This window comes from Scyliorhinus canicula, chromosome 4, assembly GCF_902713615.1.
Source record: "Scyliorhinus canicula chromosome 4, sScyCan1.1, whole genome shotgun sequence".
Classification (NCBI taxonomy): domain Eukaryota; kingdom Metazoa; phylum Chordata; class Chondrichthyes; order Carcharhiniformes; family Scyliorhinidae; genus Scyliorhinus; species Scyliorhinus canicula.
In genome coordinates, this window is record NC_052149.1 from 110,173,032 (window position 1) to 110,200,753 (window position 27,722).

Genomic DNA, 27,722 nt, shown 5'->3' on the forward strand with positions numbered 1-27,722 from the left:
TCAATGGTCACACAATTTATTATCAGCTTGGAACAGGATCCAATTACCTGAATGCCCTTGATAGGCAAGGTTATTAAGGATTATGGAACCAGGGCGGGTAGATGGCTCGAAGGGTTGAATGACCTATCCCTGTTCCTATGATGAGGGAAAGACTAGGAAGATGCAAACCCAACAGTGCACACCTAGTGGCAAGCTTAGAATGTTCTCCTCTCCTTCCCAGAACACACAATGTTTGTATAGCAACTCCAGACACTGGACATTCCATCTGGATCTAAGAATGAAGATATGCTCTTGCTATTCTCAGTAAAATAAATATATTTTTGAGCAAATCAGAGTTGTACGACAAAACTGTTGTCTCTACAATTTATTTTACACTGACTGTCTCAACCAACTTGTCATTTTACTTGTAGATTTGAATTTTAATGGTGGTGAAATACAGCCTACAGTAAGATCATCTCAAGATCTGGTGTCTCTTTTATGTTCAGAATAAGAACATGGTTGCCTCCTTCTCGACCCACCTACTTGTTTCCATCAGGTTTGGCATTTCAGTCAATAAAACGCCACCCACTTGCATGCTTTGGCCTTCACTTGCAAGCATTAGAAGGTCCACCTAGGTAGGTGCTTGTCCCAGACCAGTGGTTCGGGTCCTTAGATCTCGGTGCTGTATTTGAGCTGGATTCACTTCCACAGAGTGAGGAAGCCAAAGCTGTAAACACATACATTGCTTGTCTTCAAAAATCCTGCAGCTGCCATGGCTACTAGTCCTCTTCTAGACGTCTCCAATGGATCTCAGCAGTACGGTGTGTTAAAACTGAGGATGGTCCATGTCGTCAAGCCATGAAGCAGGACTTGTTGGAAAGTCTGGGTAACCAGCACTGCTGCCTGTGGAGATATCAGAAGTAGGACCGCCTGTCATCATTCTCAGGGCATGGCTCATTCCCTGTCCTCCTTGTGCTATAATCCCCAAATTATTGTCAATATAGCCAAGGCTGTTCAGTAAGGGAGTGTGTGAAGGGGCAGAGGCTATAGACGATGGGGACTGAGGGATTCCGTAGGGGCTGCTAGCTCGCAGGTCGTGGTACTGTTGCCCAATGCCATCGACAGTGAAACTGCCATTCAGTAACTGTCTGCCAGTCATTTCACTCACACCACTGTAAATTCCATTAGTGTGACCCAGTTCAGAGAGGATCTGATCATCTGGAATACAGAATAAACAAAATAATTAGTGCTTTTGGCTAATATTGCACTTGAAAAAATTGATGTTGACTTTAGAAGGCAATTTTATTCCATGAAGTGAAAGACAGATTAACTGCTGAAGGCTATCATTGCAATTCTATCGCCTTTTAATTCTTGTATACTCGGAAATGTTAAATGATAACCCTTTAACGCACAGGATGAGATTTTCCGCCTGTACACGCTGGCAGGATCTTCTCGTCCCGCCGGTGGCGCACCCCCGCCGCAGGTTTCCCGGCGGTGTGAGGTGGATTCTGTGGGAAATCCCATTGACAGCGGTGGGACCAGAAGATCCCGCTGCCGACCAATCAGGAAACATGCCATTGGGGAGGCCAGAGAATACTGCCCACAATGCACAACACATAAAATAATCCAGAACATGCACAGCAGGTTAGCTAATTTAAAAAAGAGGGTTATGGCACAATTCTAATATCAGGGTTATGTCCGAGAACCACATAATAGGGGGGACTTTCTCCCAATACTTCAAGATGGCGAAGATAGGGCATAAGATGCAATGCTGGATTAGCTAATACATACTGCAAGACACCGTCCTGGTGCTTTGTCTGCCTCATGCATCACTAGATTCAGGAAGTTTCTAAGTATAAGCCACCTCAAAGAGTCAGACTATGCTACTCTGTCTTAATGGTTAAATTATAGGATTTAGCAGGAGACATGGAATGGTTGCTCGTTGGCATCTTGGTACAGGTTGCTCTTGGTCTGAATGAAGACTGGAAGGAGGTGAGGACAGGCAGATAGGAACAGGAGGGTGCGGTAATGTCCTTTCCCCCCTGCAGGTACAGGACATCCCTTGACTGCCAATACTGCATCAAACAACCTGTGTGCTCTCTCTCTTGTTCCCTGTGCCAGCCAGTATTCTCCACACCTTCAGTGGAAGTGGGGGCGGGAAGCCCAAACATCCTGCTTCACAAGAACTGCATCTAGAACATACAACATAGAACAGTACAGCACAGCACAGAACAGGCCCTTCGGCCCTCGATGTTGTGCCGAGCAATGATCACCCTACCCAAACCCACCCTATACCCGTAACCCAACAACCCCCCCCCCCTTAACCTTACTTTTTAGGACACTACGGGCAATTTAACATGGCCAATCCACCTAACCCGCACATCTTTGGACTGTGGGAGGAAACCGGAGCACCCGGAGGAAACCCACGCACACACGGGGAGGACGTGCAGACTCCGTACAGACAGTGACCCAGCCGGGAATCGAACCTGGGACCCTGGAGCTGTAAAGCATTTATGCTAACCACCATGCTACCGTGCTGCCCACGGTAGCACGGTATCTGATCAACATCTGATCAACACTTAAGTGTTAAACCTGCAGGTTTCTCCTTTCGCCATTCCAGACAAATTCAATGGGAACCAAGATTGAGTTCTGAATCCAGATGTTTAAGTAAGTGTGTCTTAGCACTGCATCTATTTGGCAACTGTTTCACCCTTTGGCTAAAATAATCCCCAATATATTATGTTATAAAAGCTAAAATAATACAAACAGATGCATTATATCTTTGTTTAACACTGTATTAACATGATTGGTATCACTGTGCAATTAAGGAAGCAGTGTTATATACTGTGTTACCATATAAGGAAAATGTTTTACTATTGTGAAACAGGTTGTAATGCATGTTCCACTGGGCTGTTTAACCAGTGTAAAATAAAAAGCAGTATTTCAAAACATAGCTAGGAGTGTCAATTAGTAAAAGAGTGGTATAAATATGAATTAGTGCAGCTCCAATTACAGTGAAGAAGCTTGACACCATTCAGAACCAAGCAAAATTTTGATTCAGAAATTATGTCCAAGTCACAATGGCATGTGATGGGAGAGGATCTTGGAGGTTACGGTGTTCCCAAGCACCTATCAGCCCTGTCTTTTTGGGTGATTGAGGTGTCAGGTTTCTGAGGTGCTCATGAAGAAGCCCTGGCTAGGCACTGCGATAGAAAATGCAATCATGGAACATTGATAGTAGAGGAAATGAATAAGCTGGTATTTACATTGATCAAGCATTGATCAAGCAGAATGCTTTCTGCTGGATAGTGTTAAGCTTCTTAAGTTGTTGCAGTCTGTCCATGCAGGAGAATGGAAAGTATTCCGTCAAGCTCTTGACTTTTGTTTTTTAGGTGGTGGAGAAGGATTCATGGATTTAAGACTCTTCCTGGATTTCAGGGCTTCATTGCTTTTTCGCAGGAACCCGAAACAAGACTTGAAAATTACGGAACTCTTCTCAGTGACAATCTCTGCAAGAGTGGGGACCTCTTTGCATCTGTTTGTCTCTGTGTCTACAGAGCTCTTCCTGAAGTCCTCAGCCATGACTGCAAGAGATTGCTTTTGATCCTCAATCAACCACTCGGATGCCCCAAAAGGCTACAAAACCATTCAAATACAATGGCCTCACTATAGGAGGTCTTACTCACCTCTGAAACTCAGCTCACTGTCACTGAGACCCCCTTCCTCCACCGAGCTTTCTTTCCCATTCTTTGCTCCTCCACGGCTTCTCTTCACATTCTTATAATACTGCCCCCATCTGTGTCTGCCCGCATCCTTCTTCAACCGCTTTTCCTTGGCTCTTCTGTTCTGGAACCAAACCTGAAGGAAGTTTGAGGATTTTCATTTAAACACCCGTTCAACTCTAGCTAGAATACTGTACTATTGTGTTGGACAAAATACAGTGGTCCATATAACTGTATTTTGTTTTATAGTAATATGGTAGACTGTATTTATGTAGTTCAAATGGTCAACTGAATACAAGGTGTACTGCATGGATACTTTCAAACATCCTGATATTCATGGGGGCCGAATACAGCATTTTAAAATTGTATTTGGAAATTCAAAAAGCCATCTTTAATTAACCAGTTTTAATGTCATTGGGCTTAGCATCTTTATCAATGTTCAGGGCGTGTGCAGCAGGCATAGGGCTGAACCTGGGTCTGGGCTCAAGTCTGAGGTGTGACTCACTGTTGATTAAAATTAACTGAAAACGCAGGCTCCTTATCAAGGATTCAAGTCAAAGGGCCATTTCTTCCATGCTATCCAGTCCCTAGACTGCAACCCCAACAGATGACAGATTGCTGACTGCTCACAATGTCTACAGGGTAAGATACATGAGTTGTTAAATGATCCGGAGGAATCTTTTCCACGTGGAACCAGTGAAGCATGGCCTAATTGGATGTGGCTCAATCACCTCAGGACTGGTGTTGGGCAATGCAAAGTCCTTATGCTGAATTGGGGCCGCAGCCAAACAAAGTCTGTTGACTGTGACCGAGGTGAGGAATCCCAAATGATGAAAGAGCTCCTAGAATATAATTTACTACCAGAGCCTTGGCAGTCCTGAAGATCCAAAAGTCTTCAACTCTTGAACCAGATCGTGCACAGAATAGTGGGAGGGGGAGGTATAGCAGGACAAGAAGAAGATGATCAAAGGACAGGAAGAAAATTGAATTCAAGATCAGACGTTTGATATTCAGTTTTCAATTTTAGTAACTGCTCTATTGAAAGAAGCCACACTGGTTCCCAGTCAGGCCATTAGGCGCTTTACTTCAGGAGAGGAAGCTAGTGATAGGATCCCTCACTGAGCTCAGCATTTATTCCGTGATGTAGTCCACACCTCAAATCACCCTCCAGATTGAAGGAAGAAAAATGGCAAAAGTGAGAGGCTGTAATGGAAGAGGCAGTGATTTTGTTTGGATATGGCAACATGGAGGCCTACCGAAGGCTGCTTCCTCTTCCAGGCCTCATCTTCTATGTATTACTTTCTGACCAAGACTGAGCTAGTTCAGCCTCCAATTTTCCTTTGCAGAGGTTTTGATCATCTTCCTCATAGTCTGGCTAAAATGGAAAATATACCACAAGGAGCCAATGTCTTACTAATGTCAGGTGCAACATAGTGGAGTTTTAAAAGAAAGCATCACTATGCCCAATAGTTCCTCATGATATCTAAATATAGTATGACTGTTTTTTCCCTCAGTTTTCTCACTTATTCTCCTAATTCATGCTTAGATAAGGCCCATGGGCATCCCTCAGTACTTCACCAAGGTGAATGCCCTTTATGCAGGAGACTGAACAACGGGTTTTGGCATTCAGTTTTACAATGGATGAATTGTATCTATGTCCCCACTCAACATGCACACTAGATGGTACTGGTGAGTGATCTGTTATGGAAACTATGGTTGAATTTGCTCCTTCATAGTCCAGGAGTGAAAAGTCCAGATGTGGCACCATTATAACCACAGCAGCTCATGTCACATAACTCAGCACCGATCAAGCCTGGAATTATTCCATTCTATATACATGATGTCAGCACTGTACATTGTTTCCCTCAATAGAGCCATTAGGATTGCTGCAGTCCATACCCACTCCTCACTGCAATACCACTAGTTAATCTTAATCCTATATGCACAAAACTCAACTTTAATATTAAATAGTAGTAAAATACATCACTGGTAGCTGTGCTCTGGAGAAGTAGTCAACAACATCTAACAGCATTCATGCAGGGGTACAATGGTAAGTGACAATGATGATAAATCATAACGTGAATCATGTAACATGGAACAAGAAACTTTCACTGTGACCCAAAGAATGTGCCCAATCTGGGTCATCATTGTTCTAGTTTAGATTCAGTTACAGACTGAATAATTTCTACAGTTGATATTTAGCATACTGATTACTTAAATTGTAAGAATTCAGCCGTATTACATTGAAGCACACAAAACTGTAAGGCTATTAAACTGATCAGTTCAAATTTATTTGGAGGCTTTTACTGACCCCTTACGATACTCAATACAATATTGTAGATAGCTTTTAGCAAATGAAGGTTATTTTTCACAAATGGCACTCTGACACATCATAAAAAGTAAAAGTACATGTGAATTAAAATGGCCTATTTTCCAGTCTCAGCACATCTTTATTTCTTCCACCCTGGAAATAGCAACATTCACCTTAGGACTGAAAGAGTTAACTAATTCACCATATGGCACTGCTCAATCACAATACTTGCCATTGTGACATCACTACTCATTGCCATTGTGACGCCAGCACACACTGCCTGAGTGATGTCAGCACATTCCATTATAATGTGAGACTCTCTGCCATTGTGATGCCAATACTTATTGCCCTTGCGATGATAGCACACACTGCCATTATGATGTCAACCCTTACTGCGATTGTGATGTCGTCACTCACAGATCTTGTGATGTCAGTGCTCACTGCCGTTATGATGTCAGTACTCATTGCCATTGTGATGTCATCACTCACAGATCTTGTAATGTCAGTACTCACTGCCATTGTGATGTCAGTACTCACTGCCATTATGATGTCAGCACTCACTCCCATTATGATGTCAGTACTCACTGCCGTTTTGATGTTCGCTCTTACTGTCACTTTGAAGTCTGCACTCCCCTCTACTGGGAAATGATGTCTCACTGCAATTGCATTTAAGCTGCAATTTAAGCCGCTTCTACTGAGAACGAGCAACTGTGTTATCAATGACAAGTAATATTTTCTAAAGGGAAATTAATAAAATTAAAACGAGCAAAATTATTTCCCTTAAGGTTTTTTTTACCTGTACAACTCTCATGTCAAGCCCCGTCTCTGAAGAGAGCTGTTCTCTCACATGGCGAGCTGGTTTCGGAGAGGTTTTGTATGCATTCTTCAATGTTTCTAATTGCTTGGCTGTAATAGTAGTACGAGGTCGCTTTGCTCCAGCTTCTGCATCAGCATCTATGTCAGACAACAAGTTCTTACCAAATCTTAATTTACAGATACAAACACGACAGAGCTCGTGTGACAAAAATAAGGGCACTGGGTTATGTTACAGTCACAACACACATCTGAACAGTGCCTTTAGCATGGTAAAACATTGCAAAACACTTTACAGGGGTGTATACAAACACAATTTGATATTGAGCTACATAAGGAGAGAAGAGATCAAATGACCAAAACCTTGGTCAAAGAGGTAGGTTTTAAGCAGTGTCTTAAAGGAGGAAAGGGAGATAAAAAGGTAAAGAAGCTTAGGAAGGGAATTTAGAGCCTTGGCAAATGAAGGCACGGCAAGAAATGGTGGAGCAATTAAAATCGGGAAAATTCAAGAGTTGAGAGTTTTCTCAGGGCAAAGATTTCTTGGGGTTATGGGGCTAGAGGAGATTGCAGAGATAGGGAAGGATGAAGTCATGGAGAGATCTGAAAACAAGGTTGAGAATTTTTAAATTCAGAGATTGCTTAACTGGGAGCCAACGTACGTTAGCAAGCATGGATGAGATGGGTGAGCAGAGCTTGGTGTGTGATGGGACATGGATAGCAAGTTTTAATCACCTTAAATGTCCTATCTCAGGGGAGAGTGGTATTTGGCAACACTGTCTGCAGAGGTGGCCGGGCAATTAGACCAATTAAGGCCCCACAGGGGCCATTTTTAGACGCTAACATCATTTTACCGCTGCCCCCTTCCCACTGAGATTGGGGACCTGCAGCAGCTTGGACATGCCCTCCCTGTAGATCGAGGAAGCCATCAGTGTCTCCGCTCACTGGCCCAACGAGTGAGCAACACGTATGAAAAGACCACAACTATGACCAAAACCACTCCTGTCGAGGGATTGCTCTAACAACTGTGAGTCTTTTTTTAATTATGATTTTCCAGCAGGCTTCCAAGAGCACTCCATTTTCAGGCATCCTCACATTCATCATCATTTTGCCTCAACAGCATCCACCTCCCTGAGTGGGTTTGCCAGAAAATAATGTTTTAGGCTGTGAGTAACCTGAGACATGAAACAACTGACACCTTGGGAAGATAGATCTCTTTAGGCCTTTGGTTTCCAAAGTATAACACCACATGGGTTTCCTCCACCTCATGTATGCGTCTGGCTAGTACAGGCTTATTTGTAGAGATTAATTGCAATGATTCGGCAATTACTTCATTATTATAACAAGGATGGGAAAAGATGAACTAGGTGAATCTTGGGCTCTTTTTGTCTAATATCTCTTTGGGCAGCACGGTAACACAGTGGGTAGAAATGTTGCTTCACAGCTCCAGGGTCCCAGGTTCGATTCCCAGCTTGGGTCACTGTCTGCGTGGAGTCTGCACGTTCTCCCCGTGTTTGCGTGGGTTTCTTTCAGGTGCTCCGGTTTCCTCCCACAAGTCCCGAAAGACGTGCTGTTAGGTAATTTGGACATTCTGAATTCTCTCTCTGTGTACCCAAATAGTGCTGGAGGCCCCCTTGTTGGGCCTCCCACCTTGGGAATCTGTCTGCTGTCCATAATTGGACGGGGAACCTGGGCGCAAGCGATCATGTTATGTTGCACTGAACATAGAACATACAGTGCAGAAGGAGGCCATTCGGCCCATCGAGTCTGCACCGACCCACTTAAGCCCTCACTTCCACCCTATCCCCGTAACCCAATAACCGCTCCTAACCTTTTGTTTTGGTCACTAAGGGCAATTTAACATGGCCAATCCACCAAACCTGCACATCTTTGGACTGTGGGAGGAAACCGGAGCATCCGGAGGAAACCCATGTAGACACGGGGTGAATGTGCAGACTCCGCACAGACAGTGACCTAGTGGGGAATCAAACCTGGGACGCTGGCGCTGTGAAGCCACAATTCTAGCCACTTGTGCTGGTAGGCGCCTTGATGACAAACGCAAGCTGGATATCATATATGGTTCCGATATTGGGTTCCTGATGCCCACGATAAAATTTAACAATTGTTTTTGAAGGCAATAAATTAAAACAAAGGTTCAACTGACATCAGTGGAGGAAAATAGAAACACTATTTAATATCTCAGTGGTAGTTTTAAAATCCATTCTGATACCAGATAAGCAACAGCCCTTGGTTGAGCTTTTTACTGAGTGCACAGCATTGCATTCATGAAGTCCTTTTTCAGTGCAGCAAGGTATACATAATTGTGTTAACCGAGTGAAGAACTAGTGAAATATTATCAGATTAATGTCCACTTTAAGTCGCTCCTGGTTACAGAACTGTCAAAATTGATTAAAATGAAAAATAGATGGAATTCTTTCAGAAAATAATGTTTTAGGCTGTGAGTAACCTGAGACATGAAACAACTGACACCTTGGGAAGATAGATCTCTTTAGGCCTTTGGTTTCCAAAGTATAACACCACATGGGTTTCCTCCACCTCATGTATGCGTCTGGCTAGTACAGGCTTATTTGTAGAGATTAATTGCAATGATTCGGCAATTACTTCATTATTATAGCAAGGATGGGAAAAGATGAACTAGGTGAATCGTGACCTCTTTTTGTCTAATATCTCTTTGGGCAGCACGGTAACACAGTGGGTAGCAATGTTGCTTCACAGCTCCAGGGTCCCAGGTTCGATCCCCGGCTTGGGTTACTGTCTGTGCGGAGTCTGCACGTTCTCTCCGTGTTTGCGTGGGTTTTCTCTGGGTGCGCCGGTTTCCTCCCACAAGTCCCGAAAGACGTGCTGTTAGGTAATTTGGACATTCTGAATTCTCCCTCTGTGTACTCGAACAGGCGCCGGAATGTGGCAACTCGGGGCTTTTCACAGTAGCGTTATTGCAGTGTTAACATAAGACTACTTGTGACAATAACGATTATTATTATTATGTTTCTTTGTGGCTTTTTAAGTTCCCATCTTGAGCAATTCATAAAACTTCTGGTCAAAGAAAGACAGCAAAAGGCTATCGTGGAGCCCATGGCAAGGCCATCAGTCCAAACATTGATATGATGCTGTAGATATGTCTGCATTTAACCTTTCTGTGGCCTAGAACAATTGCAAGTGTAAAATGTAAAGTCAATGACTTATTTCTATAACTTGTGCATGCTTTTCATCTGCTAGTACTTGTAACCCAATTCAAATAGCTTGGTACTATGCCTTTGTGTATATCCGAAAGGAAATTAAGCCATTCACTGATCAATAAAGTATCTATAAATTGATCAGTGGATTTTAACTACTAGTAGATCAATCAGATGTTTTCAAAGCCAGGAGTGAATTCCTAATTAATTCTGACTGTGTGATAGTTGTTTTTTATTCTTATGCACGCACAAACACCCAGACACACACACACGCCTGCTTCTTTCAGCTCGCAGTTCACAGAATTACAGAAAGCAGTTTCACATTGTCTCTTTTCAGCGAATGAAAAATTTAGATGAAGAAACACAGGGCGAATAAATTATCCAGTTTTGCAGTGCCACTGATCTTCGTGTCCAGTTTTCCAATATGGTCTCCTTGTAACAGAATGATCAGCCGGGCGGGTTCTACAGCAGGCAGACACTCTGCTCGGAGCAGGTTATTGCCCCGGTGGCAATGTTCGTGTCATCATTCTGTGACAGGGCTTAAAGAGTTAATTCATTATGTGGCTGACAGGCAGGATTGCTCAGTAATCATAAATCGTGCCTTCCTCACAAGCTGATTGATTGGCTCAGGTGATGTAATGCACATTTGTATTTTGTGCTACAATATTACTCAGTGCACAACACTTGCTCCAGGGACCTATTAATAACTATCTGTACAACAGGTTATTAGTAATTGTCATTAATCTCATTAATATTAGTCAATCGGTGGACTGCAGGTCAGTGAAATACATTAGATCTCAAAATTTCAGCAACGAGGCAGCTGTCAAAGAATCACCACTTTTTTAATATAATGACCAGGATAATTAATAGGCCTACAGTGTATTTTTGTAATGTTCCTTGTACCTCTTCTTATTTTTGAAATTAGACATTTCCCCTGCAAGGGTGATATATTCAAGTCAAATTCCCTTTAAGGCAAGAACAGGACCTCCCTGAGTTTGCTGGTTCCCTTGCTGATCACTGTCACCTCTGCCGTGCAATAAGCAGGCAGGACAAGGCCTCAAACCCTCCTCGTTTAAAGGGCCAGTGCCGATGCTTTAGGGAATTTTTAAATAGGCTCCATTGTCTGAAAAAAACTTTGCCCCCAGTAACTACATAGGAACAGGCCATTCCGCCCCTTGAGCCTGTCCCACCATCCAATTGGATATTGGCGTTTCTGTGGCTCAAGTCCGCCTACCTTCCTTGGTTCCATAACCCATGGAACCCTTGCCTAATTGCCTTGCCGAAAGATTTTTCAATACCCGTGTTGAGATTTTCAATTGACCCACAGCAGAAACTGCTTTTGGGAGTGGGAGTTCCAGATCTTTTCTCAAGAAACACCGTCCCTGAACAGCTGAGCCCTAATTTCAATGTTATGCCCCCTTCTTTAGACCTCTGCCACCTCCTGTGCAGAATGTCTGCGTTGCCTGCTGCGGGAATCCCATTGATTTTTAAGCCCTATTGCCTTCGTGACCATAATACGTTCAACAGAGGAATGTAACGGATGTATCACAGGCCAATAATACATTGTCCTTTTCAAAATCAATGTTTGTGACACAGAAATACTTGCAGAACTTCAAAATGCATGAAGCACATTTTACTGTGAAGGGTGAAAGGTTTTATTTTGAAACATCCCTACACCTTAGAGCCGGCATGCATACTATTTTGAACAGTATGCCAAGGTGGAGAAAGGAAGTGCAATATAATCATCTTTCCACAATGTTGCATGGCATATCCTTACCAGTGTGCTGCTTACCGTTCTGTTTCGCTGTCTCGTAGTCCTCCTTACACACCAGCCGGCTATCCTCCATCAGATAGAATTCATCCCCTGTAGCCAGCTGCCGGTTACACATGATGCAAGAAAAGCAGTGAAGGTGATAAACAAAGTCCTGAGCTTTCCTCACCACCTGGGTTGGGGGGATACCCTGCTGGCAGGCTGCACATTTTGTCCCAAAGCGTCTGCAATTAACCAGAAAAAAACAAGACAAGGTCATTTTATGACACCGGTTTGTCCAACAAGAATGCTGTTTGTTTACAATCACCTTTGATCTTGGAGAAGATAAACTTGTATTTGTATAGCACTGTTTCACACCCTCAAGACCACCCAAAGCATTTTATAGTCATAGATACACTTGTGAAGTGCAATTGCTATCACAATTTAGGAAATGTAGCAGCCAATTTGCGCACAGCAAGCTCCCGCACACAGCAACATTGCTCGATTTGTAGTGGAAAAGCAGTACCTGCAGCAGTGCAGCATGAGCTCAGGACAGCACTGTCATATCAGTCTGGATTACGTGCTCCAATCTCTGGAGAGGGACTTCAAGCCCTTGCCCTGCTGCCTCGGAGGTAAAAGTGCTGTTCACTGAGCTACGACTGATGCTAATGGGCATAAGTGAAGTTGTTATTGAGGTGGGGAGGATCCTCAATGAACTGAACTGGTGCCAGGTGTCAGCAGAACTTGAAAAGCGATCACTGAATGCAGGGCCAGTCCCTCTCTTAATGCTGGATATCTTTGGCTGCTTGCCATCTGCAAATGTGTTTACTCATCACATCATCGTTTCAACTTTGAAAAATGATTATAATATTTCTGAGTGAATGGCTGAAGGTTGACTGGTGAGACAGTTACCCATAATGAAAAAAACAGCGCACAGCATTATAGATTTCAGCACACCAGGGCCAAGTCACTGAAAGGAACCACATTCAAGCAAATCCATCATCAATCATGAAATCTATTTTTTCATATTCCAGCGGCTTCTTATTAAAGTCATGCTGGCCTTAAAAGCCAATGTACTCAGCTGCGACTCAGTGGACATATTTCTCACCCATTTCAGAAGGCTACAGTTCAAACACAACTCTGAGGCTCCATCATGACAGCTAGGCCGTTCTTGCAGTGCAGCACAGAGGGAGTGAAGAACTGTCAGAGGCGCTGTTGTTCCAGTGTTAGTTTTTACGTGGCTGTCTTGATTTGATGTGATCAAGTTATTCAAAATTTGGGGAATTCTCCAGGTGCCCTTAAATGGAGTGGGTATTAGACAGGACATCAGGAATAAAATGGCTTCTTACACAATAAACAGCCCTTAGGGACACACTAAGAATGAGATAAAACTCTTTATTTCAGTGGTGTTTTATTTACTATGCTTCCTTCCTCTCTTTCCTTTTTATAGCATTGAAAGAAACAGTACCATAAAGTTATTTCAATCAAATCATATTACATTAGGAGACAAAGTGGCTTTGTGTTAGAATAATGAAATGGCAAGCATCGCAATATTATCCTCTTTAAAAATATCAGTCTCCCCCCCCCAGGGGTAGATTAAATCTGATTCATTGCTGTAAATCAGGATGCTTTTTAAAATTTTCTTATTATATCAAGCAACCGGCAATTACAAATCAAAAGAGAAAAATTAGCAAACACAATTAAAATTTAACAATCAATGGAATAGGTAAATGTTAATAGAAGAGATAAATCAGACACTGATTTTCACACGAATGTTTCGGGGTGCATACTGTTAGTAACTAAGTCACCATAGACACAGATGACAATTGGCTGCTTTCCTCTTTGAAGAAGGAGTTGACTGGTGGGGATTTCATCTGAGGATCACTACACCTCAGGCAATGGGCCAAGGCTGAGAAGGCAGGCCTTAATGAATAACCTCAGCCGGTATGGGAATTGAATTGAAGTTGGCCTCGCTCTACATCACAAACCAGCTGTCCAGCCAACTGAGCTAAACCGGCCCCCTGTATACTGTTAAAACACATGTCGTAGCTGTGTTTATCTATGCAGTGGTCTAAGGTCCTTCAGGAGCAGAGTCAATACAGGAGTCTTGATAACCTGTGCAATCTGAGTGATTTTACCAGAATTGCACACACAGGGATTCTCTGTCAATGACCTTGGAGTAATCTTCTGTGTTAACAGAGTTTCCTCTTTTGTGTGTTGATTGTAGGGCATCCATATCTTAAAAGGTACAGCTCAGATGCTTCAAACCACTGGCATACCCAATGACTATTGATGAATGCAGAGGGGGATAACAAGTACCGGCCTCACATTGTCCTCCAGCTCACAAAGAAAGCAGGAGCACACTTGAGAGAGAGTTATTTGTAAAGGAGGTTGCATTAAAATTGTAAATGGTTGCGATTGACTTTGTTTCCGGTTTTTCAGGCTATTATTCTGATCTTCACCCCCCCCCCCCCCTCCCCAACCCGCTTCCCACCCCTCAACATCCACCCAATTCCCCCAAGTGACCCCACATGGACCTTTTGAAAGATTGGTCGACTGTTTCTCAGTGGGTAAATGGTTAGGAAACACCCTTGGATGTTTCTTATCAGAGTGGGGAAACAAATGACCTTGACTTCCTCGCTCGGCTCACAGAGTAAAACAATGAGCTGGGGCTGAAAAGTGTTTGCTCTTCTTTTAAATAACATTTTTCTTGTGGGGCCCAGTTGAGAAGAAGCCGCCTCTCTGGTCGACTTACAAGAATACCAAGGACACCGAGCCATTGGCCGCCTCTGTATCAAAATATTCTTTGTTGAAAATTTAAAATCACCAAGATGTCAGATGCTAATACTAAGATATGGAATACTTTTGACTGTTTGCACCTTCAGTTAGCAATCTCAGGTCAGGAATTAGATACAGGGTTAACCATCCACTAGACAGTGATCAAAAATTGAAGTGTCAGGTCATATCCAGAGTGAAGTCTTTGCTCTGTCTCAAACAATTGCCTCATTTCTAACCTTGGAACAGCATCATTGTTATCACTGACATTTCTCCTTTGCGAATTCACCATCATCATGAGGCTGAGTGAGGCCATAAATAGGCACCAGTCTCTGTCGAATCGGACTTGCTTTCTTTTCAAATTATTCTGAAAGTACTTCCACCAGTGATAGGGAAATTGCCTGAAGTTGTTTTCCTTTGTATTGCGACAGTGAATGACAAAGAAGTGTAGGCTGACTACAGATACTCAAAGACTGACGCACATATGCGTGCAACCAGCGTGCCCATTAATATTCCCCTTGTCCATTTGGCAGTGCAACCTGTGCATCTGCTTTCCCAACTACACATCAGGCTAACTCCAAAGGGACTGCAAAAAAATATGCCTCTAGTTTCAGGAAAACTTTGGGAAATTTCTCCCAGAAAAGATTGCTCCAGGCCTCATTGACCATTTCCTAATATAATTCCTGATCCAATTCTCGATTCTGTATTCACATTATAACTACATGTATGGGTCAAAGGCATTTCACGCCAACTTTATAGTTCTTGCGTGAATGCACCCTTTATGGTTTAAAACATTGTCAGACTTCCTCATAGCCAGTGTGCTGCTGTGCCACAGTCTCCTACTACCAATCCTACTGTGTCACCATCACCTATTTATCCTCTGTGTATGGTGCGCTTATTTTCCGGCTTACCACTGGTGTAGGGTCACAGGTCAGCCTCATTCAGCCTTCCACTAACTCAACAACTATGCAATAATGTATTTCTTTCCCCTGGCTGATGGGACTGATTATGCATATCAAAACACACACCCGTATACGTACACACACAAATGTTTGTAGAATATGGAATGTATGCAACCCTGCATTCCCTGTCGAAGTTGTCTTTCTTCAGACATTGCGTGTGACAGCCATTGCGACTATGGGAGGCATTAGAAGCAAACCCAGCCTGCTACCTGATCTGTACACACACATATATGCACAAGCTTTCTAACAGGAATCATTGGATAGGAATCACGAATGGGACCTTTAGCTGAGGTCGATCTGAAACCAGGGTTAACTGCAGCATCCCATCACCATGCTGCGAGATTGAATAGCTCAAGACAGAGTGGGGATCAGACCTTCTTGGACTGTGTCACCATCACCTATTGGTCCTCTCCATATGGTGTGCTATCATTTTCCAGTTTACCACTGGTGTAGCCTAAGAGGTCAGCCTCATTCAGCCTTCCTCTAACCCAACAACTATGCAATAATGTATACATTTCACCTGACTGATGGGACTCATTATGCATATAAAAACACACACACATGTTTGTGGAAGTGTTTCTCCATGATGAAAACAAAAACTTAACCCGGTATATCTGCTTTTCTTGTCCTCACTCAATATTCATTTTCAAAAGGAGCAGCGCTCCCAAAGCATCTGCAAAACAGAAAAACAACCAACGCAGCAGATAATCAGGCCCGTCGCCTCCAAACTGACACAGCAAAAAAGCACAGGCTGAAAATTTCAGAAACAGACCCAACAATGCGGCATTCAGTCCTTCAGTGCCAAAGGCACAAATTGTAAAATGTTACTAATTTAAGGAAATTGGCATGGAATTGCAAACTGCAACTTGCTTCTACCGTGGTACTGCTGACTTGCTGCTGGGAGTTCAGTGATAAAGTGACGGAGCTTGCACGAGCTGCTGCTGAGTTGTTACCTACTCATAGCTCCGGTGATAGACAATCTAAGGACCTAAGCCTTTCATAAAGGTACTAAGTGCTCAGGTTTGTTCAGGTGTGGTCCTTCCACCAATAGAGCTGGATTTGAACCCAGCTCCAAATGATGGCTTCAATTTTCGGCACCTCTTGATGCAGAGCGACTGCAGTATTCAAGGGTTCAAATGTCAATGGCTCCTGGCAAAGGTAATTGAAGCAGATCTTACAAAGGGGTTTCAGAGGAGACTAGATGTGTTTCTGAAGGGAGAAGAGATTCAGGGATAAACTGACATGTTGGACTGGTGGGTGGAAATGAAATGGCCTTGCTTGCTGGGTCCAATTACTTTATTCCCCGTTATTAAACATTCTTTTAAAAAAAATAAATTTAGAGTACCCAATTATTTTTTCCACTTAAGGGGCAATTTAGCATGGCCAATTCACCTACCCTGCACATCTTTTGGTTGTGGGGGTGAGTCCCACGGAGAGACGGGGAGAATGTTCAAACTCCACATGGACAGTGACCCGGGGGTGGGATCGAACCTGGGTTTTGAGTGCCGTGAGGCAGCAGTGCTAACCACTAGGCCACGGGCCACCCTGTTATAAACATTCTTAAGCATGATGCTCCTACAGTGGTGTGGTCAGTCTGAATCCACTTTGCAGGGAGTGTGAGTATACAGTAAGAAAAAGCCCCCAATTCAGCACAAGTTAGCAGGCAAATACAGAAAGGCTGCAAGGGTCACTAGTGGGAATGTGATTGTCTGAAGTCAAATTAAAAGAAACAATAAGATTGAGAATTACAGACTTTACAAGACCATGCTTAAAATCATCGATGCCCCTTGGCTCAATGAATAAATGCACCATCGCAATGATAATTTAGCAGTGCTAATGTAGAAAAATATCTCAAAATATCTCGCGAGTGATTATCAATCAATATCTGACACCCGCTGCATGGAGAGACTGCATGGATTGGTGACTGAAAGCTTGGTCAATGGGATGGATTTCAAGGAGCATTGTAAAGAAAAAGAGAGGAAGAGATGGAGTTTAGAGGGAGAATTCCAGAGTTTAGGATCTCAGCCACCTTCTCAAGGCCAACTCGGGATGGGCAAGAAATGTTGGTCTCGGCAGCAAAGTCCACATCCTGCAAATTAATTTTTAAAAAGTCAACTGAAGGTAAGGCTGCCAATGGCGGAGCGACGGAAATTTAAATGGCACTGGGTCATGTAAATGAGGAAAGGTAACAGGCTTGATTATTTGATCGTGCTAATTTGTTCATCATGGATCTTAGCAATCTGGTTTAGGGACTGGGGAAAAATCAGGAGCTTCTTGTTCCTGCTAGTATCCAGTGATTGCAGATGGAAAGTAGCATGTAGAATATTGGTGAGGGGCTGGCTGAGGTTCCCACTCAAGGCTGAATAACCCACTGTCATTCTCACTGTCTGTGTTACATGAGGAAGGAGTGTGGGGTTGGGGTACCAGAGAGCTGCTAGGAGCTGTGAAACTACACCCCAAGAATGAGCCCACAACTTCAGAAGACATGGACGATGGGAGATGACCAAGATATCTCCTTGCGTGCGAAGGGTTATTCTTCCTTTACATTGCATTTTCTAGCTCTGAGACCTCCATGTGTCTCCAAAGGCTACCTAAGTTGCTCAGTCAGGAATGCTGTTTTGATGTACAGGACAGAAATCGATCATTAGGGCCAATTTGAATTGATGCTTAGAAATCAAATGAACTGAGAGCTGAATTAAAGACGCCCAACACTAGGTGAATCACTATTGACTCCTGCTACTCAGTTCAAGCCATATTTTTAACTGTCATTTTCAGATCACAATCATTTGAGTGAACATCAGTCAGTGCCATAGGCACATCTGCCAAAATGGTGAACATGGTGACCATATTAGGTGGTCTGGAATACATGCACGATTGAAGACATTAAAACTATTAACAAAAGTTCCACCTTTCGTAAAATATCATGCCCATCATTTTTTTTCTCCTTCCAATCCCAGCATAGAACGCGACCTGCCCCTATAATACCGATCCTGCCCCAATAATACCAGACCTGCCCTGTAATACCGGTCCTGCCCTATAATACCGGTCCATCACTATAATACCAGTCCTGATACTACAATACCAGTCCTGTCCAATAATACCAGTCCTGCCCAATAATACCAGTCCTGCCCAATAATACCGGTCCTGCCCTATAATACCGGTCTTGCCCCTATAATACCAGTCCTGCCCCTATAATACCAGTCCTGCCCCTATAATACCGGTCCTGCCCCTATAATACCAGTCCTGCCCCTATAATACCAGTCCTGCCCTATAATACCAGTCCTGCCCTAGAATACCAGTCCTGCCCTATAATACCGGTCCTGCCCATATAATACAGTTCTGCCCCTATAATACCGGTCCTGCCCCTATAATACCAGTCCTGCCCCGATAATACCAGTCCTGCCCTAGAATACCGGTCCTGCCCTAGAAGGCCAGTCCTGCCCCTATAATACCAGTCCTGCCCCTATAATACCGGTCCTGCCCTATAATACCGGTCCTAGAACATAGAACAGTACAGCACAGAACAGGCCCTTCGGCCCTCGATGTTGTGCCGAGCAATGATCACCCTACTCAAACCCACGTATCCACCCTATACCCGTAACCCAACAGCCCCCCCCCTTAACCTTACTTTTTAGGACACTACGGGCAATTTAGCATGGCCAATCCACCTAACCCGCACATCTCTGGACTGTGGGAGGAAACCGGAGCACCCGGAGGAAACCCACGCACACACGGGGAGGACGTGCAGACTCCGGTCCTGCCCCTATAATACCGGTCCTGCCCCTATAATACTGGTCCTGCCCCTATAATACCGGCCCTGCCCCTATAATACCGGTCCTGCCCCTATAATACTGGTCCTGCCCTATAATACCAGTCCTGCCCTATAATACCGGTCCTGCCCCTATAATACCGGTCCTGCCCCTATAATACCGGTCCTGCCCCTATAATACTGGTCCTGCCCTATAATACCAGTCCTGCCCTATAATACCGGTCCTGCCCTATAATACCAGTCCTGCCCCTACAATACCAGTCCTGCCCTATAATGCCGGTCCTGCTCCTATAATACCGGTCCTGCCCTATAATAACGGTCCTGCCCTACACCAGCCCTGCCCCTGTAATACCAGTCCTCCCAATAATACCAGTCCTGCCCCGATAACACCAGTCCTGCCCCAATAAAACCAGTCCTGCCCTATAATACCAGTCATGCCCTATAATACCTGTCATGCCCTATAATACCTGTCCTGCCCTATAATACCAGTCCTGCCCTATAATAACGGTCCTGCCCTAGAATACCAGTCCTGCCCCTATAATACTGGTCCTGCCCCTATAATACTGGTCCTGCCCCAATAATACCGGTACTGCCCCTATAATACCAGTCCTGCCCCTATAATACCAGTCCTGCCCTAGACTGCCCTAGACTCCCCCCCCCGCCCCTTAACCTTACTTTTTAGGACACTACGGGCAATTTAGCATGGCCAATCCACTTAACCCGCACATCTTTGGACTGTGGGAGGAAACCGGAGCACCCGGAGGAAACCCACGCACACACGGGGAGGACGTGCAGACTCCGGTCCTGCCCCTATAATACCGGTCCTGCCCCTATAATACTGGTCCTGCCCCTATAATACCGGTCCTGCCCCTATAATACCGGTCCTGCCCCTATAATACTGGTCCTGCCCATATAATACCAGTCCTGCCCTATAATACCGGTCCTGCCCTATAATACCGGTCCTGCCCTATAATACCAGTCCTGCCCTACACCAGCCCTGCCCCTGTAATACCAGTCCTCCCAATAATACCAGTCCTGCCCCAGTAATACCAGTCCTGCCCCAATAAAACCAGTCCTGCCCCTATAATACCAGTCCTGCCCTATAATACCGGTCCTGCCCTATAATACCAGTCATGCCCTATAATACCTGTCCTGCCTTATAATACCAGTCCGGCCCTATAATACCGGTCCTGCCCTAGAATACCAGTCCTGCCCCTATAATACTGGTCCTGCCCCTATAATACTGGTCCTGCCCCAATAATACCGGTACTGCTCCTATAATACCAGTCCTGCCCCTATAATAACAATCCTGCCCCTATAATACCAGTCCTGCCCCTATAATACCAGTCCTGCCCCTATAATACCAGTCCTGCCCTATAATACCGGTCCTGCCCTATAATACCGGTCCTGCCCTATAATACCGGTCCTGCCCCTATAATACCAGTCCTGCCCCTATAATACCGGTCCTGCCCCTATAATACCAGTCCTGCCCCGATAATACCAGTCCTGCCCGAGAATACCGGTCCTGCCCTATAATACCGGTCCTGCCCTATAATACCGGTCCTGCCCTATAATACCAGTCCTTCCCCTATAATACCCGTCCTGTCCCTATAATACCGGTCCTGCCCTATAATACCAGGCTTGACCCTATAATACCGGTCCTGCCCAACAATACCAGTCCTGCCCCAATAATACCAGTCCTTCCCCTATAATACCGGTCCTGCCCGATAATACTTGTCCAGCCCCTATAATACCGGTCCTGCCCCTATAATACCGGTCATGCCCCTATAATACCGGTCCTGCCCCTATAATACCAGTCCTGCCCTATAATACCAGTCCTGCCCTATAATACCAGTCCTGCCCTATAATACCGGTCCTGCCCTACAATACCAGTCCTGCCCTACAATACCAGTCCTGCCCCGATAATACTCGTCCTGCCCTACAATACCGGTCCTGACCGATAATACCCGCACTGCCCTATACCAGTCCTGCCCCTGTAATACCAGACCTGCCCTATAATACCAGTCCTGCCCCAATAATACCAGTCCTGCCCTATAATACCAGTCCTGCCCCTATAATACCAGTCCTGCCCCTATAATACCAGTCCTACCCCTATAAAACCAGTCCTGCCCTATAATACCAGTCCTGCCCTATTATACTGGTCCTGCCCCTATAATACCAGTCCTGCCCTATAATACCGGTCCTGCCCTATAATACCAGTCATGCCCGATAATATGAGTCCTGCCCTATAGTACCAGTCCTGCACCTATAATACCGGTCCTGCACTATAATACCGGTCCTGCCCCAATAATACCGGTCCTGCCCAATAATACCGGTCCTGCCCTATAATACCGGTCCTGCCCGATAGTACCAGTCATAGAACATAGAACATAGAACAGTACAGCACAGAACAGGCCCTTCGGCCCTCGATGTTGTGCCGAGCAATGATCACCCTACTTAAACCCACATACCCGTAACTCAACAATCCCCCCATTAACCTTACACTACGGGCAATTTAGCATGGCCAATCCACCTAACCCGCACATCTTTGGACTGTGGGAGGAAACCGGAGCACCCGGAGGAAACCCACGCACACACAGGGAGGACGTGCAGACTCCACACAGACAGTGACCCAGCCGGGAATCGAACCTGGGACCCTGGAGCTGTGAAGCATTGATGCTAACCACCATGCTACCGTGAGTCCTGCCCGTAAAATACCATTCCTGCCCTATAATACCGGTCCTGCCCTAAAATACCAGTCCTGCCCTAAAATACCCGTCCTGCCCCTATAATACCAGTCCTGCACTATAATACCAGTCGTGCCCGATAAAACCAGCCCCGCCCCTATAATACGAGTCCCGCCTGATAATACCAGTCCAGCCCTATAATACCTCTCTTGCCCTTTAATACCAGTCCTGCCCTATAATACCAGTCCTGCCCTATAATACCTCTCCTGCCCCTCAAATAACGGTCCTGCCCCTATAATACCGGTCCTGCCCCTATCAAACCGGTCAAGCCCCTATAATACCAGTCCTGCCCTATAATACCTCTCCTGCCCCTCAAATACCGGTCATGCCCCTATAATACCGGACCTGCCCCTATAATACCAGTCCTGCCCCTATAATACCGATCCTGCCCCTATCAAACCGGTCCTGCCCCTATAATACCAGTCCTGCCCCTCTAATACAAGTTCTGCCCAATGATACCAGTCCTGCCCTATAATACCAGTCCTGCCCTATAATACCGGTCCTGCCCTATAATACCAGTCCTGCCCTATAATACCAGTCCTGCCCCTATAATACCGGTCCTGCCCTATAATACCAGTCCTGCCCCTATAATACCAGTCCTGCCCAAAAATACTGGACCTGCCCCTATAATACCGGTCCTTCCCTATAATACCTGTCCTCCCCCTATAATACCAGCCCTGCCGCTAAAATACCAGTCCTGCCCCTATAATACCAGTCCTGACCTATAATACCGGTCCTGCCCAGATAATACCGGTCCTGCCCTATAATACCGGCCCTGCCCCTATAATACCGGCCCTTCCCCTATAATACCAGTCCTGCCCCTATAATACCGGTCCTGCCCCTATAATACCAGTCCTGCCCCTATAATACCGGTCCTACCCCTATAATACCAGTCCTCCCCCTATAATACCGGTCCTGCCCCTGTAATTCCGGTCTTGCCCTATAATACCGGTCCTGCCCCTATAATACAATTCCTGCCCTATAATACCAGTCCTGCCCCTATAATACCAGTCCTGCCCTATAATACCGGTCCTGCCCTATAATACCGGTCCTGCCCTATAATACCAGTCATGCCCTACAATATGAGTCCTGCCCTATAATACCAGTCCTGCCCGATAGTACCAGTCCTGCTATAAAATACCCCTCCTGCCCAATAATACCAGTCCTGCACTATAATACCAGTCGTGCCCGATAAAACCAGCCCCGCCCCTATAATACGAGTCCCGCCCGATAATACCGGTCCTGCCCTATAATACCAGTCCTGCCCCTATAATACCAGTCCTGCCCAAAAATACTGGACCTGCCCCTATAATACCGGTCCTTCCCTATAATACCTGTCCTCCCCCTATAATAGCAGCCCTGCAGCTAAAATACCAGTACTGCCCCTATAATACCAGTCCTGACCTATAATACCGGTCCTGCCCAGATAATACCGGTCCTGCCCTATAATACCGGCCCTGCCCCTATAATACCGGCCCTTCCCCTATAATACCAGTCCTGCCCCTATAATACCGGTCCTGCCCCTATAATACCAGTCCTGCCCCTATAATACCGGTCCTGCCCCTATAATACCAGTCCTCCCCCTATAATACCGGTCCTGCCCCTGTAATTCCGGTCTTGCCCTATAATACCGGTCCTGCCCCTATAATACAATTCCTGCCCTATAATACCAGTCCTGCCCCTATAATACCAGTCCTGCCCTATAATACCAGTCCTGCCCCTATAATACCGGTCCTGCCCTATAATACCAGTCATGCCCTACAATATGAGTCCTGCCCTATAATACCAGTCCTGCCCGATAGTACCAGTCCTGCACTATAATACCAGTCGTGCCCGATAAAACCAGCCCCGCCCCTATAATACGAGTCCCGCCCGATAATACCAGTCCAGCCCTATAATACCTCTCTTGCCCTATAATACCAGTCCTGCCCCTATAATACCGGCCCTGCCCCTATCAAACCGGTCAAGCCCCTATAATACCAGTCCTGCCCTATAATACCTCTCCTGCCCCTCAAATACCGGTCATGCCCCTATAATACCAGTCCTGACCTATAATACCGGTCCTGCCCAGATAATGCCGCTCCTGCCCTATAATACCGGTCCTGCCCCTTTAATACCGGCCCTTCCCCTATAATACCAGTCCTGCCCCTATAATACCAGTCCTGCCCCTATAATACAGGTCCTGCCCGTATAATACCAGTCCTCCCCCTATAATACCGGTCCTGCCCCTGTAATTCCGGTCTTGCCCTATAATACCAGTCCTGCCCCTATAATACAATTCCTGCCCTATAATACCAGTCCTGCCCCTATAATACCAGTCCTGCATCTATAATACCAGTCCTGCCCCTATGATTCATGTCCTGCCCTATAATACCAGTCCTGCCCCTATAATACCTGTCCTGCCCTATAATACTGTCCTGCCCCAATAATACCAGTCGTGCCCCTATAATACCAGTCCTGCCCCTATAATACCTGTCCTGCCCAATAATACCGGTCCTACCCCTATATTACCGGTCCTGCCCCCATATTACCGGTCCTGCCCTATAATACCAGTCCTGCCCCGATAATACTAGTCCTGCCCTATAATACCGGTCCACGCCCATAATACCGGTCCTGCCCTGTAATACCAGTCCTGCCCTCTAATACCAGTCCTGCCCCTATAAAACAAGACCTGCCCTATAATACAAGTCCTGACCTTAAAATACCAGTCCTGCCCTACAATACCGGTCCTCCCCCTATAATACCAGTCCTGCCCTATAATACCGGTCCTGCCCAGATAATACCGGTCCTGCCCTATAAGAGCGGTCCTGCCCCTATAATACCAGCCCCGCCCCTATAATACCAGTCCCGCCCTATAATACCAGTGCTGCCCTATAATACCAGACCTGCCCTATATTACCAGTCCTGCCCTATAATACCAGTCCTGCACCTATAATCCCAGCCCAACCCCTATAATACCAGTCCTGCGCTATAATACCAGTCCTGCCCCTATAATACCAGTCCTGCACCTATAATACCAGCCCCACCCCTATAATACCAGTCCTGCGCTATAATACCAGTCCTGCCCCTATAATACCAGCACCGCCCCTATAATACCAGTCCCGCCCTATAATACCGGTCCCGCCCTATAATACCAGTCCTGCACCTATAATACCAGTCCAGCCCTATAATACCTCTCTTGCCCTATAATACCAGTCCTGCCCTATAATACCGGTCCTGCCCCTATAATACCGGTCCTGCCCTATAATACCGGTCCTGCCCCTATAATACCAGTCCTGCCCCTATAATACCGGTCCTGCCCCTATAATACCAGTCCTGCCCCGATAATACCAGTCCTGCCCTATAATACCGGTCCTGCCCCTATAATTCCGGTCCTGCCCTATAATACCGGTCCTGCCCCTATAATACCGGTCCTGCCCTATAATACCGGTCCTGCCGTATAATACCGGTTCTGCCCCTATAATACGAGTCCTGCCCCAATAATACCAGTCCTTCCCCTATAATACCAGTCCTGCCCTATAATACCCGTCCTGGCCCTATAATACCGGTCCTGCCCTAAAATACCAGTCCTGCCCCAATAATACCAGTCCTTCCCCTATAATACCGGTCCTGCCCTATAATACCAGGCTTGACCCAATAATACCGGTCCTGCCCAACAATACCAGTCCTGCCCGATAATACCTGTCCAGCCCCTATAATACCGGTCCTTCCCCTATAATACCGGTCCTGCCCGATAATACCTGTCCAGCCCCTATAATACCGGTCCTGCCCCTATAATACCGGTCATGCCCCTATAATACCGGTCCTGCCCTATAATACCAGTCCCGCCCCTATAATACTCGTCCTGCCCTACAATACCGGTCCTGACCGATAATACCCGCACTGCCCTATACCAGTCCTGCCCCTGTAATACCAGACCTGCCCTATAATACCAGTCCTGCCCCAATAATACCAGTCCTGCCCTATAATACCAGTCCTGCCCCTATAATACCAGTCCAGCCCTATAATACCAGTCCTGCCCCTATAAAACCAGTCCTGCCCTATAATACCAGTCCTGCCCTATTATACTGGTCCTGCCCCGATAATACTGGTCCTGCCCCTATAATACCAGTCCTGCCCTATAATACCGGTCATGCCCTATAATACCGGTCCTGCCCTATAATACCAGTCATGCCCTATAATATGAGCCCTGCCCTATAATACCAGTCCTGCCCCTATAATACCGGTCCTGCACTATAATACCGGTCCTGCCCAATAATACCGGTCCTGCCCTATAATACCGGTGCTGCCCGATAGTACCAGACCTGCCCATAAAATACCATTCCTGCCCTATAATACCGGTCCTGCCCTAAAATACCAGTCCTGCCCTAAAATACCCGTCCTGCCCAATAATACCAGTCCTGCACTATAAAACCAGTCGTGCCCTATAAAACCAGCCCCGCCCCTATAATACGAGTCCCGCCCGATAATACCAGTCCAGCCCTATAATACCAGTCCTGCCCTATAATACCTCTCCTGCCCCTCAAATAACGGTCCTGCCCCTATAATACCGGTCCTGCCCCTATAATACCGGCCCTGCCCCTATCAAACCGGTCAAGCCCCTATAATACCTCTCCTGCCCCTCAAATGCCGGTCATGCCCCTATAATACCGGTCCTGCCCCTATAATACCAGTCCTGCCCCTATAATACCGGTCCTGCACCTATCAAAACGGTCCTGCCCCTATAATACCAGTCCTGCCCCTCTAATACAAGTTCTGCCCTCGAATACCAGTCCTGCCCCTATAATACCAGTCCTGCCCTATAATACCAGTCCTGCCCAATGATACAAGTCCAGCCCTATAATACCGGTCCTGCCCTATAATACCAGTCCTGCCCTATAATACCAGTCCTGCCCCTATAATACCGGTCCTGCCCTATAATACCAGTCCTGCCCCTATAATACCAGTCCTGCCCAAAAATACTGGTCCTGCCCCTATAATACCGGTCCTTCCCTATAATACCTGTCCTCCCCCTATAATACCAGTCCTGCCCCTATAATACCAGTCCTGACCTATTATACCGGTCCTGCCCAGATAATACCGGTCCTGCCCTATAATACCGGTCCTGCCCTATAATACCGGCCCTTCCCCTATAATACCAGTCCTGCCCCTATAATACCAGTCCTGCCCCTATAATACCGGTCCTGCCCCTATAAATCCAGTCCTCCCCCTATAATACCGGTCCTGCCCCTGTAATTCCGGTCTTGCCCTATAATACCAGTCCTGCTCCTATAATACAATTCCTGCCCTATAATACCAGTCCTGCCCCTATAATACCAGTCCTGCCCTATAATACAAGTCCTGCCCCTATAATACCGGTCCTGCATCTATACCAGTCCTGCCCCTATGATTCATGTCCTGCCCTATAATACCAGTCCTGCCCCTATAATACCTGTCCTGCCCTATAATACTGTCCTGCCCCAATAATACCAGTCGTGCCCCTATAATACCAGTCCTGCCCCTATAATACCTGTCCTGCCCTATAATACCGGTCCTACCCCTATATTACCGGTCCTGCCCCCATATTACCGGTCCTGCCCTATAATACCAGTCCTGCCCCGATAATACTAGTCCTGCCCTATAATACCGGTCCACCCCCATAATACCGGTCCTGCCCTATAATACCAGTCCTGCCCTCTAATACCAGTCCTGCCCCTATAAAAC

At 45.8% G+C, this 27,722-nt stretch overlaps 1 protein-coding gene across 2 annotated transcripts in view; it reads right to left on the reverse strand.

Moving 5' to 3' along the window:
* Positions 1 to 239: 239 nt before the first annotated feature.
* The window catches only part of lhx4 (LIM homeobox 4), a 131,945-nt gene continuing 104,462 nt past the window's right edge, over positions 240 to 27,722 (reverse strand). Inside the window, exons 1-5 of one of the 2 annotated variants that reach the window (XM_038794999.1) lie at positions 12,293 to 12,859; positions 11,809 to 12,011; positions 6,809 to 6,966; positions 3,666 to 3,837; positions 240 to 1,197 (exon numbers count right to left, since the gene is read on the reverse strand). In XM_038794999.1, coding sequence (XP_038650927.1) covers positions 806 to 1,197; positions 3,666 to 3,837; positions 6,809 to 6,966; positions 11,809 to 12,011; positions 12,293 to 12,309 — 942 coding nt within the window. In that variant the 5' untranslated portion in view covers positions 12,310 to 12,859 and the 3' untranslated portion in view covers positions 240 to 805. Of the gene's footprint in view, positions 1,198 to 3,665; positions 3,838 to 6,808; positions 6,967 to 11,808; positions 12,012 to 12,292; positions 12,860 to 27,722 lie in introns of those variants that run through there. The other variant, XM_038794996.1, reaches the window with a different exon arrangement.